The sequence below is a fragment of the Paramisgurnus dabryanus genome, chromosome 12, assembly GCF_030506205.2.
Source record: "Paramisgurnus dabryanus chromosome 12, PD_genome_1.1, whole genome shotgun sequence".
Taxonomy (NCBI): domain Eukaryota; kingdom Metazoa; phylum Chordata; class Actinopteri; order Cypriniformes; family Cobitidae; genus Paramisgurnus; species Paramisgurnus dabryanus.
Genome location: NC_133348.1, coordinates 11,948,593 through 11,961,669, shown reverse-complemented (window position 1 = coordinate 11,961,669; position 13,077 = coordinate 11,948,593). Strand labels below are relative to the sequence as shown.

General features: G+C 35.8%; 1 protein-coding gene across 1 annotated transcript; it reads right to left on the bottom strand.

Moving 5' to 3' along the window:
• Positions 1–1,067: 1,067 nt before the first annotated feature.
• prep (prolyl endopeptidase) lies at positions 1,068–11,818 on the bottom strand. The gene is made up of 15 exons (XM_065256414.2): positions 11,662–11,818; positions 11,268–11,342; positions 9,197–9,330; positions 8,873–9,003; positions 8,522–8,731; positions 8,325–8,446; positions 7,284–7,389; positions 6,953–7,144; positions 6,273–6,470; positions 6,064–6,167; positions 5,792–5,928; positions 3,123–3,217; positions 2,471–2,602; positions 2,157–2,313; positions 1,068–2,041 (listed from the first exon to the last, which is right to left on the bottom strand). Exons 1-15 carry the CDS (start codon positions 11,701–11,703, stop codon positions 1,747–1,749), a joined length of 2,130 nt encoding a protein of 709 aa, XP_065112486.1. The 5' UTR covers positions 11,704–11,818; the 3' UTR covers positions 1,068–1,746.
• Between the last annotated feature and the right edge of the window lie 1,259 nt (positions 11,819–13,077).

The window sequence follows — 13,077 nt, the reverse complement described above, 5'->3', positions numbered from 1 at the left end:
TTGTTATCCATGACATTGAGTACCAAGAAAAAAAATTAACCTTTGAACTGTCACCGTCCCACAGGTGGGACGTTTGGCATTATATATTTAAAACAATAATTTCTTAGTCTTAACCAGCACTAATCTTGACTAATTATATATCGTTAAAAAAACAGAGGTATTCATATTGCATCACCATTTTGCAAAAAAATAATCATATAGTATAAGTATTTTTTTATGTCACCTTGAGCCCAATGTGTTTTTACTAATTTATTATTAAATACTTGATTAGATCTTGTCAAACTATATGTTGTTGGAAAGCTACAAGAATGCCGTTTTTATATTTCAAGGCGATTTGATGATAGAAATTTTGTAGTGACAGACTCATTTTGTTAAATGTCACTCACCCCGTAGGAATACATTTGAATTATTATATATTCATAATTGTAATATACTATTATAAATCTTCAAAAATCTTATAAATGATATATCTATATATATATAGATATATAATCTATACAAACTATATATCATAGAAAGCTCTAAGTTTTCATAATTAAAAACTTTTTTCAAAAATAATGATGCAGTGACAGTAATTTATTAATTTGTGAGAATGCATCAAATTGTTGACACCTAGTGGCCTTTGTTGGTAAAACCACTAAAAGTGTGGAAAAAAACCCTCGTTTCTAAATTTTAACTTGATATTTGGATCCGAACTAGTTGAGACTCATGGCTTTATTTTTGTAGCATTTTGTGAGTGTGAAACTTTCATTTTTATGGGTTTTAAATATAAAATATATGCATTTTATTTTTATTTTTTAACTTTTTTATTTAATATTCACAACTTCAGACACTTCAGTGAAAAACATTAAAATGTCTTCTTTAAAAAGAGACCAAGATTTTGATTCTAGAACAAAAAATTAGTTAAATTAATTTAAAGGTCCACATCACCTTTTCACCCCCACACTCAAAAAGGAAGGGGGGGGGGGGGTCACAGTTAAAGGGTTAAAATAACCATTTGATAAAAAGGATAATGAACTCTATATTTAATTGCTTAAACATAAAACAAACAATTTTCTAAAAAAAAAACACCGAACAACATATACTTGATGATTTTTTTATTGTACTAGGTTATTTCCGCTTGCTTTCCCTTTAAGGATAAAACAATCTGCATAAATGTGGAGGTAGAAACAAACTGCTGTCAATAGACAGCCGTCATATGTCAGAGACCGCGTTCACTTGCATACACAAGCACACACAAAAATACTGTAAAATGATTTCTGGTCACAAGTAACTGAACTGTAACTGAAGTTATGCAGTAAATCAAACCTTTTATGTTTTCCTGTCATCAAATAAATACAGTTTTACTAAAGTGCTCCATAAGTAATGACACATTACCCCTTTGACCTCACAATTATAATATTTCCTAAGAATGGGAAGTGAACTTAGTGTAGCCCATAATAATAATATATGGTAAATATGATTATTAGTTACAGAAGCAGTCAGTTTCAGACTGAAATTACAATAATGTTGTAAACCAAGAATGTAACAGAAATAATAAAGCACTCGAGGGTGAGAGAGATCAAGAAAAGTAATGATTTCAGTGAACAGGAGCAACCCAGACATCAGACGACTCTGGGCCGGATCCGCACCGGAGTCGTCTGCTGTCTGGGAAACAAGCAAGAATAAACAACTAAACTGTAAGAAGAAAAACCTGCAGAAGTTTCAAAACATCTAGAGGACTACAAGACCCTCATAATGTCCGATTTATTCCTGCCATTTAAGGTTCAGACAGCGAGCGATGAAGGCGTACATGTCTGCCACTTCTTGAATGACTTTACTGGTAGGTTTTCCTGCGCCGTGGCCCGATTTGGTGTCCACGTGGATAAACAGAGGATTTGTTTGACTGGAACAGAAACCAACCGTGTGCTGCAGAGTGGCAATATATTTTAACGAGTGTAGCGGCACCACACGGTCATCATGGTCACCGGTCAACAACAGTACAGCTGGGTACTGAACACCATCACCTTCCGGTACCCGGATATTATGAAGCGGAGAATACCTGTGGGATGAGAATGTATAAGGGTTTGGGTACTTTGTGCCAAACTAAATCTGCTAGCAAATGTTTTCAGAGGAAAGAGATTGTGGTTAATGCACAATATGGAAATTGATCTCACTTGAACAGGCAATCGAACTGTTCTTTATTTTCAGAGCAGCCGAAATCAGTGGTCCACGCGTGTCCGATGGTGAACTTATGAAACTTCAACATGTCCATGACACCGACCTGAGCCACAGCACATCCAAATAGTTCAGGTCGTTGATTCACACACGCAGCTGCAGGACCAAGACAACACAAACGTGTGTTAGGGTCTGATTCTACTTCTCAAAAATGTTGTACTTCAAATCTAATAATGTTATATTTAGTTAGGGTTATATTTAGGGGATAGTCTGGTATACTACTAATATACTGAAACTAATTTGTGTGTCGTACCCACGAGCAGACCACCATTGGAGCCTCCATTGATGGTGAGTTTGCTTGGTGAAGTATAGCCCTCTTTTACAAGATACTCGGCTGCACACTGAAAATCTGTGAAACAGTTCTGCTTATTGGCCAACATCCCCCCTAGAGAGGACAAGAAACACAGAGATGTATAAGTGGCATTTAAATACCAAACGAGAATCAAAAGTGATCAGCCACTAGGGTTGCAAAATTCCAGAATTTTTTAAGGCTGGGAATATATGGGAATAAACTAGGAATTTGCAAGTATCAGGATTTTATTACCTTGCATGCACGTCTGCTTACGACCACCAAATAAAATGTTTATTTATGTTTGTATATGATATAGTTTATATAAATTTACAAATAATTCCCACAAATTCCTGTTAAGTTTCCAATTTGAAATATGTCCCAAATTCCCCAAATGAAATTCCCATGGAAAGTTTTTGGAAATTTATCCGAAATTTTCCACCCCTTTGCAACCCTATTAGCCACAGATAACAGTGCAACACTTATTGATACTCTGTGTTTCACAAACTGTATTTTATCAAACTGTATATACAAGTAAATAAAATATACTGTGTATGTGATATGCAATTATTTCAGTTTTGATTCCTACAGTATTACCAGCATTATATTTACATGCCTTTATGCCATGTCTCTCCATATTCTCCGCCTCCTCTGATGTTGGCAACAGCTAAAACTCCTCCCAGATGCCTGACAAATATCAGCCGAGAAACACTAAAAAACAAATAGTGACAGAGGTTTAACGCACCAGCAGTGGACAGGGTGTTTAGTTTAAAGCAACGTAGAACTCTTGTTCAAACAAATAGATCTGGGCAAAAACCTCAATATCCTCTTGTCTAATATTGAAATCCTCTGACATTTTCTATTAAATCCCATTTTTAGATTTCTATTTCCTGACTGGCATTTTGTTTTCCTCTCTCAGGGTTCCCACACCTTAGTTAACTTCAAATTCAAGGACCTCTCCAAGGACTTTCCAGGCCCAATAACCTCAAATTCAAGGACAAAATGTGGGGACACATTTCAAGTGTGAGCAAGGTTACATCGTGTTACCTTTTAAGATACAATGTTACAGTTAGTGATGTTACCAGTGACACCGAAGCTCCGAAGCGTGTGTCAAAAAAATGAACCGATTTTCATTGAAGCTTTGTATCGAAGCTTGATTCGTTCTGGAAAAATCACGTGACCAATGACGTCCGAAGCTTCGCTTCACCCACACCCACGTGACTGCTTCGTTATCTAATTCAAAGGTTTAAAGTCGCCATGAAACGGAAGTAGCGATTGCCTTATTTTCCCCGTGGTGACGTATATCCGAATGAAACGGCTTTTGAGATGAAATAAGGCAGGGCTGGATTTGAATTTGTCCATCGAGATCTGATTGGATCGTTTGAAGTTGGGTCGTGTTGCTAATTGCTAATCACTGCGATCTTCTCCCGGACCCCGCCCACCTGCCATACTTTTGACCGGAAGTGAAGAGAGATCGTTTTGAGGAGGGGAGGAGATTTGCATTTTTGATTAAAGATTATGAGCACACACGAATTTTTAAAAAATAATGAAGCTCACAGATAAGTCATTTGTTAATAATACCACACTATTAAAAATACATATATAGTTTTTCATTTCAATTTCATTGCGACTTTAAAATTGTGCGAAGCGCGGCGCGCCCTCATGGGTTGTATTGGAGTATTGCATTACACGGAATTGATTACTGTAGTAAGTTTTTGAGATATTATGATATATGATAGTAGTAAAAATACTTTTCTTCACCACTTAATACCATGATTTTTTTAAATTGGTTCACAATTTGTACTTTTGAGACAAGGTCTATAATTTGCTATATTTGTTTGGAGTTACCATTCGCATTAAATGGAACATGCTTTGGTCATGTATTTAATATATTGTTACATTTATTTATTAATCTATCCTTAATTTGTCAATCCATTAATTTTTGGTTTTATAATTAATACGTTGTTTGGTTGTGGAACATGCTGTGATACAGCAGAGGTCCTCATCGAGCTCTGATTTGAAAAGCTTCGAGTAATGAACCTTTTTCCGATACAATTGGGTTGAAAGCTTCACTGCTTCAAGAAAGCTTCACTTCGCCATCACTAGTTACAGTTCCCTTTCGAGGGAACTCACGCTGCGTCACTGCGGTGACACTTTGGGGATGTCTCCAAAGGGCAACGACGAAGACAGGGTGCAGGAAGTATATCGCTATGTGAAATATTGCCAAAGACGGCGTTACAGGGACGTAGGAAGTATGGCAAGGGAGACGCAGCGTCTCGTTCCCTTCTCAGGGAACAACAGTTACATAGGTAACCAGAGACGTTTTCACGTGTCAAACACAACTATGTAAAAAAGCATTTTGGTATGAATCAACATTCACATACAGAATGTATAAGCATTTAAAGCGACCAGTTTAGCACGTGTGCTTAAAAAGTCTAGAATTTTTATGATATTATCCTTCACTACACAGGGATAATATTTTATAAAATAGATTCAAGCACTATTAATGACCTGCGTATATGTATGAATATTTTCAAAAACTTCCCAGGGCTTTGAATTTTTCCCCCAGATTCACAAACTTTCAAGGATTTCAAGGACCCGTGGGAACCCTGCTCTCTGCGCTTTCACATTGGTCACTACACTACTCGTTCTCGTGAATGCGTGTAAATCGCTACCGGAAGCTAGTTACGTTAGTTATAAAGTTGTAGACATTGACATTTTTGATATATTGATCAATTGCCCTTAGAAGGCCTTTATTAAATGCATATACATTTGTATATTTATGTATCATTTATTAAAATAAAAATTATACATGCATGTGTGCATATTTATATATACATAATTATTAAACACAGTTCACACATATATGATGTAAACAAAAACTTTTATTCTGCTATAGATTAATCGCGATTAATCGTTATGCGTCCCAAGTCGAGAGTCACTTGTAGTAATAAACCTAACCTTGTCATCTGTCTAAACAAAACTGCTTGATGCTTTTGCCGTCTGATTGTTTGTATTTATCCCTCTATGTGTGCAAACATGTAGTGTTTCTTTACAAAGTAACATCGCCATCTACTGGCCTGGCATACATAATACAGTGGATTTACTCGTCTTTGCGGATTAGTATAAATGTGGATCTTTTTGACAGCGTTGTCGTGTATATGTGAAAATTTTAGTGAAAAAGTTTCACGTTGTTGTGTAAACATAGCCTAAAACCCTGGTCCTTTTTGTGTAATCAACTGAGATCAACTGCACTACGATCAATTTGTCAGACTCCTATTGTACCTGTAGCTGGGTGTGATGGAAATGTTGAATCCTCCATATCCATACAGAAAGGCTGGATGGGAGCCATCCAGCTCGATTCCTTTCTTGTGGACAATAAACATCGGGATCCGTGTGCCATCTTTGCTAGGATAAAAGACCTAGAATAAATACGCACAGAAAGTAAATATGTTTGTATCACACAAAACTACATACATTAAAAAGTCAAGATAAGCTGGTTTAGGGACATGGGGTCATGACCCAAACCAACCACGAACACACAGAAGTTTGTGTACCTGAGTGGTCTGATATTCTGCAGGACTGAAGCCCTTCACCGTGACCTCTCTGAAGACATGTGGCTGTAGGGGATCTTTAGTCAAATCACAGTGATAGATGATCGCTACACAAATATACAGTTTCATGTTAGAAGATCGCCTGTATGTGTCATTTACACCTCTGAAAGTCTAGACATCTTATTTATAGAGCTTGTGAATGGTGAACTCACATGGACACAGGAAGGAAGTGAAGCTGTAAAAGATCTCAGAGTCTTTCTTTCGGCCGGTGAAGCCCATGACTGAGCCGACGTCCAGCGGAAACGTGCGAATCTCCTCCCCAGAAGACAGGTGGAACATCTTTAAAACGTTCTTCACGTCATGGAGAAAACATATAAACAGGTAGCTGGAATATGTACAGGTAGCAAACACTGAAAGACAAAGAGAAAATGATTTTGAAATGTATCAAAATATGAAATTAAAACTTTAGCTGAAACATTGATGTTTTTTTTTTGTGGCATAACACGGATTGATCTTGTGTTAAAAGTCACAATGAAAATGAAAACTTACTGTGAAATTTTTTACAAATGCCTTATCTGTGAGATTTATTCATTTTAAAAATTCATGTGCCCTCCTAAACTTGAATCAAAAACACAAATCTCCTCCCCTTCTCGAAAAGATCTGTCTTTACTTCCAGTCAAGGACGGGGCTCGGAAAAAGATCTCAGCGATTAGCAACATGACCCAACTTCAAACAATCCAATTAATTCTCGATGGAGTAATTCTAGTCCAGCCCTACCTTATTTTTCTCGGATATACGTCAATAAGGAGAAAATAAGACAATTGCTACTTCCATTTCATTGTGACTTTTTTAAGGATCAGGAACACTGATTCATGTTTACATCACGGCTTACCAATGACATCCTTTTCATGTTGAGGAATGAGCTCTTTCCATTGGCTGGAAGAAGGCTGGGCAAAGTCAATGTTGATGAGGCGATATCGAGGAGCATCCAGATTGGTTTTAAAAGTGAAGACGGTTTCTTCATTTGTGACGTATTCATACTCCGCGTCAAAATTATCGATCAGCTTCACCCACGGCAACAAGCCTGTTTTTCAATAAGACAAAAGGATAACAAGAGGAAAATCATTTTACATATGACGTACCACCTGTTTCACTCTTGTAAAATCTGAAGTTTGTGTGAATATTCAGTAAACGGTTGTGTATCATCACAGTTGTGTTCGTACCTGTGATTCCCTCTGGCAGAGTATTCAGATCACAGTACCACAATCTGTTGACAGGGTCACAGCCCTCTCTGATAGACAACAACACATATCGGCCATCATCAGACACCTGGAATCAAACACACATATTATTCACAAAAAACTGTCCCCATTAAAGGCAGGGTGCATGATCTCTGAAAGCCAATGTTGACATTTGAAAACAAACACGCACCTACCCCAATAGAATTTGGACCTTCTTTTGATAGACTCGGCCAACACATATGCAACGACGTTGGTTAGTATAGACACACCCCTTAGTGCTGATTGGCTACAAGTGTGTTTTCGTACTCGGCCTGACTACCTTTTCCAAAGTGTTTCCCAAAAATCATGCACCCCGCCTTTAACTTTATTATCGCACGTTCCAGGAGTTGTCTTTGTGATCTTTAATATAAGTGTATCTGGTATACAAAAGCCAGTCAAGACACGTTTCTCATAATGATTAATCGCGACTAATCGTTTGCAGAATAAAAGTTTTTGCTTACATCATATATGTGTGCTATATATGCATAATATAATACCCAGCACAAGTGCATGTATAATTTTATGAAAAAATATATTTATATATTAAGTATTTATAAATAATATAAAAATAACATATGTAAATATTTCTTAAATATATACATGCATTTGTGTGTATTTATATATACACATAATTATTATGCACAATACTCACACATATATTATGTAAACAAAAACTTTTATTCTGCAAACGATTAGTCGCAATTAATCGTTTGCAGCCCTAGATTAAATCAAAGCTGCAATGTGTAACTTTTCAGTAAAAAAATAAACAAAAATCAGTAGTTAAGAAAATACATTATACATTTTTTTTTTCAAAATTGTCTACTTAATCTATGCCGATTCACAACAGTATATACAGTAACTTAAAATAATGATTTGCATGTACAGAACATCACTCTTCAATGAATTGCAATTTGTCGTTTCAAACAGAGATGGCGATAGAGAGGCAAAAGTTACGGACTGCAGATTACTGTGCACATATGTTACCTCAGCACCGCTCATCCATTTCGGCTCATCAGGAAATTCAGCACAAAGAATGTCCTCCGTCTGAGGCGTTCCCAAAACATGATAGAACAACTTCTGATGCACATTAGTAGACGTCTCAGTACCTAAGACAGAGAAAGAGCGTGATTTCCGCTTATAAATTTGTTTTATACAATGTGTGTGTGTGTGTATTTATGTACCATCGCTCTTTCCCTCTTGCTTAGGATAAGAGTTGTAGAAGATCCCTTTCCCGTCATGAGTCCAGGACATGCAGCTGAATTTCACTCTCTCCAGTTTGTCCTCTAGAAGTTCAGCACCGTCCACACGCAAGAACCTCATCTCGACCCAATCAGAACCGCTAGCGCTGGTGCCATACGCAAGGTACTCGCCATCCTCAGAGAACGCATAACCTGCAACACGCACATAACCGTCTTAGCTTTATTTTGTCATATCTACCGGCCATACTGATTTACCTTATGTTGATGATCAAAAGCATCAATACACAGAACACCAAAAAACACTTTATCAACCAAACCCGTCTGTAAATGCACCTTGTAAAGCGACTGTCCCATCTTCTGAGAAGGTATTTGGGTCCAGGAAGACAGTGGGTTCTGCCTCAAGGTTCTTCTGCATGTACAGAACACTTTGGTTCTGAAGACCGGTGTTGTAGAAGTGAAAATATCTAAAAGAGAGAAAAACATTTTAGGGCTTGATAATAAGGAGCACCCAATGGCCCAAGGCCAGCGTGAACGATGCACAAGATATAAGACAGAAGTGTCACTTGCCTGATCGGACCAGACGTGAAAGTTTATCAAATGCACGTGTTTTGAGGCCTTGCCAAATTAAATATTCAAGAACAAAATATTCAGGCTCACCTGTTTCCACGTTTAAAAGGGCAGCTGTATTTGGGATAGTCATAAAGTTCAGTCATGCGATTTTTAAAGATGCCTCTGATTTCACACTGTTCCAGGAACGGCTGAGTCAACTGATTCTGAGCATTCACAAATGCCTAAAAGAGATGCATGTCAAATCAATAAACTACTATTTACTAATAACATCTTCATTCATGTAATCAGATTACTGTACAAATTACTATCTCCAAAAAGTATTTTATTACTTATTATTACTAGTTAATGATAGAAAGATAGGCTTTAAATGTCTCAAATAAATCATATAAAAGTACATACATTTTTCTGGTCACTCCTTTTAGGTCCAATTTTCACTAATTACTAACCATTAACTACCTTTGCTTCAATATACTTCTAATTACTGCTTATTAATACTTGGTAAAGTTGTTGTTAAGTTTAAGTATTGGTAGAAATTGGGCAGAATTAAGGATGTAGAATAAGGTTTTACAGAATCAGGCATTAATGTGGGCTATTTAAGTATTAATAAACAGCTAATATCTCAGTAATATTAATGCTAATAAGCAGCCAGTTCATAGTGAGAATTGTAAACTACCATTATTCTTATCAACTCACCAAAGTATTTAAAGTGAGAAGGATTCATAAAAACATGCAGTTTAACCTTAGACTTTACATTTAGATTTTAAATCGACTATTGTATTATATATCATTAATCTACATCAGTCCATACACAGTATTTAGTTCAATTACACCTGAGGTAAATGTAATTAAATTACTGGGAAAATAAGAGTAATCCCTTACTTTACTTTTTTAAGGAAAAGTGATTAAATAAGTAACTAATTACTTAATAACTAGTTACACCCAACACTGCTTACAGGCCATAACAATATAATATTGTCTGTAAAAAAGTGTCTGATATAGCTGAACATCATGATGTGTTGACTGAAGGGCTGCTTGGTTATGGTAAAAATCATTATCACGATTACTCGGTGACTTTGAAAACATGCATTTATTTCACTTTTTTATTAAGTAAGTGTTGCAATAGGCTGCACGTGTCAAAGCAGTGGTGACTTACAAACACATCGGTCCAGCAGCACATAATTTATAGCAATGCTGACATCGCAGGCAAACGCGTCGAATTTCTGGGTCGAAAAATCTGTTTCAACCAGCGTGTTACTTTAAAATGCATGTCATGCAATATCCACTTCTCGCCGCATGGTTGTAGTATTTTTTTACCAAATACTACAATAAATACACGAAGAAGAACCACAGGAAGCATTGTATATTTCGAGCTGTCAGTCCTGAGATGTTTTTATTTTACAGCAACTGTTGGAAAATGTGTGCTTCCTCTTAACTCTGGGCACTAATGAAAGGTAGGTGTGCCAAAATATATGTCTTTTACCTTGGTACTGATGAAATTTCATCAAAACCTATGGAGGAGTAGGTACTTAAATAAATCACGGAAATTTGGTAGTCACGTTTGTTGTGGTAGATTAGCGAACGTCCTGTCAGAACATCAGAACTGCAGGCATCGTTCTTAAAACCATGAGTCTGAGTCTGAATTTGACTAAACAATAAATGGCCCATTCCAACTAAAACAGTAAATGTTCATGATTTCTTTGGAAAGAACTAACAAAATTCTACTTTCTGTTAAAATTTGCAAATATCTGAAAAAATTAGAACATACTATCAAAAACATGAGATTAAGCAGCATTTTCGGTCACACACCTTCCATTGACATCCATATATAACTTTTTCTGATTTAACTTTCTCAATCCTCAACAGATTTTTACAATCCAAGTAATATTAGTTATCTTTGTAAATGGGAATGTCTGCTCTGTCTAGTCATTTGATAAATTTTGAAGTTTGGGGTTTTTGAAAATTTTGTCATTATACCTACAATTTATATTTTAATTGCACAGTAATTGTTTTACATGGATTATCTTGTTTTTGTAATTGTTTGAATACGATTAATTGCACAGCCCTAGTTGTCAGTGTGTAATAGATATAATAATATAATCCGCCATACACACAGTATATTTCAGAAAAAGTCAGTGGTTCTCAGGTGTGTTTTGTTTACCTGTGTTTTTTCACTGTCAGGGTCCTCCAGCCAACTGTATGGATCGGGAACTTTACAGCCATGATAGTCATCGACCTTGTTATAACACAAAAATAATTAACTTTAAACATCTAGACATCTCTATACTAGAGAAATGGGTGAATGCTAAATTAAACGCAAAGTCTCGCTCATAAAATAATGACATTGCCTGTCAGAATGACATCGAGAGAACGTTACCAAACAAAGCGACTTCTATATTCATTCATATTTTAATCCGTTCATTCAGATTCCCATACATATATACTCATTCAGTCTTTCATACATTTATTAACGCATGCTTATTGTTTTATTTATCGATCTTGGCTTCATTCATCTGTTTATTCTCATTCATTCTTAGATGTTTATACTCACTCACCACAGAATCGTCTCTATAGGCGTTTGGATACTGAAAGGCCATTGCTGACTAATCTTCTGCGTTGTTATAAGATGAAATGATGAAATAATAACATAAACCGTTGATGACAAAGTTTCGTGTGTTTGAGAGCCGACGCACAATGTCCGGAACAAGCCGAGAAGAAGAAAGACAAACAAAGACGACACGCGCTGGAGGAAAGAGCGCTAAAATCCCTACAGCGCCCCCGCTGGTCAAACGACAAACATGCAGGATCTTAAATGTCCTGTTGTTAAAAAATAGCAACATAGAGTAGATATAAAGATTTATACAGTAGGGGGAGCTTCTTGCAAGCTTACCTAAGTACAGTATGTTTAAAATATTACAGATTATCATAGTTTTTAATCTATGGAAGCCCTGAAGCGCAAAGTTTAAAAAAACACAAGGAAAAAAATTGCCTTCCTGAGACGGCAAAAAAAAAATTTTTCCCTTTCAATTTATTCTCTTTTTTTTCTATTATATAACCTAGCCTATATATATATATATATTACTTATATTTTTGTGTATGTTTTTATATCTGTGGTTGATTATGTGTTGTAAGCAGTGGTGGAAACTCAAAAGAGGTGGAGATTAAATGGAGGATCCATAATTTTTATTTTTAAACCATAGATGTAGAAAATCCCATTATATGTATAACATATGCATAGGGTTTGAAGGTTATAAGTGGATAAAAGATGGAAATCCTTTACATTTTGAACTGAATATTTGATCCAACTTGAACCAACCTGATTTAGTGAACTGAATCAACATAATGTTTTGTTTTTTAATGAAAAGAAATGTTTTTTACAGGATCATTCACATTTATGAATACAACCTTTTGACATATATAACGTTTATCATATAAACATGAATATGAATGTTTGGATGATTCCCTATGAGACTTAACAAAAATTATCATTAACATTCTCAATGATAAAATCAAGGTCTTACAAATGGGCCCAATAATTTCATAGCAAGTGGTACAAAAAATGCAGTTTGTATCAATATCGTGTTACATTTTACCAAGAAAAAATTTCCAGCAAATGTAAATGATTACACATTTTTTATTTTTGGGTGAATTTTCCATTTACTGTAAATACAAAGACGTACAAAAAATTTACTCAACTAATTTTTCTCTTTAACTTTTGCCCTATGTTTCATCATTTCAAACCTAACAAACTTCCTTCTCTGCAATGCACTTTGTGACTTCTATTCTAATGCAATAACATTCATATTCAATACATTAGTGGGCCACTGTGCACATGATATCATTTCTGAACTTAAGACCAATATGACATGTGACATGTCTGAGATAACCACAAACAAATTATGAGAAATTCACACCCAAAAAAGGACAAGATGTAAAGTCACAGACACACACAGAGAGAGAGAGAGAGAGAG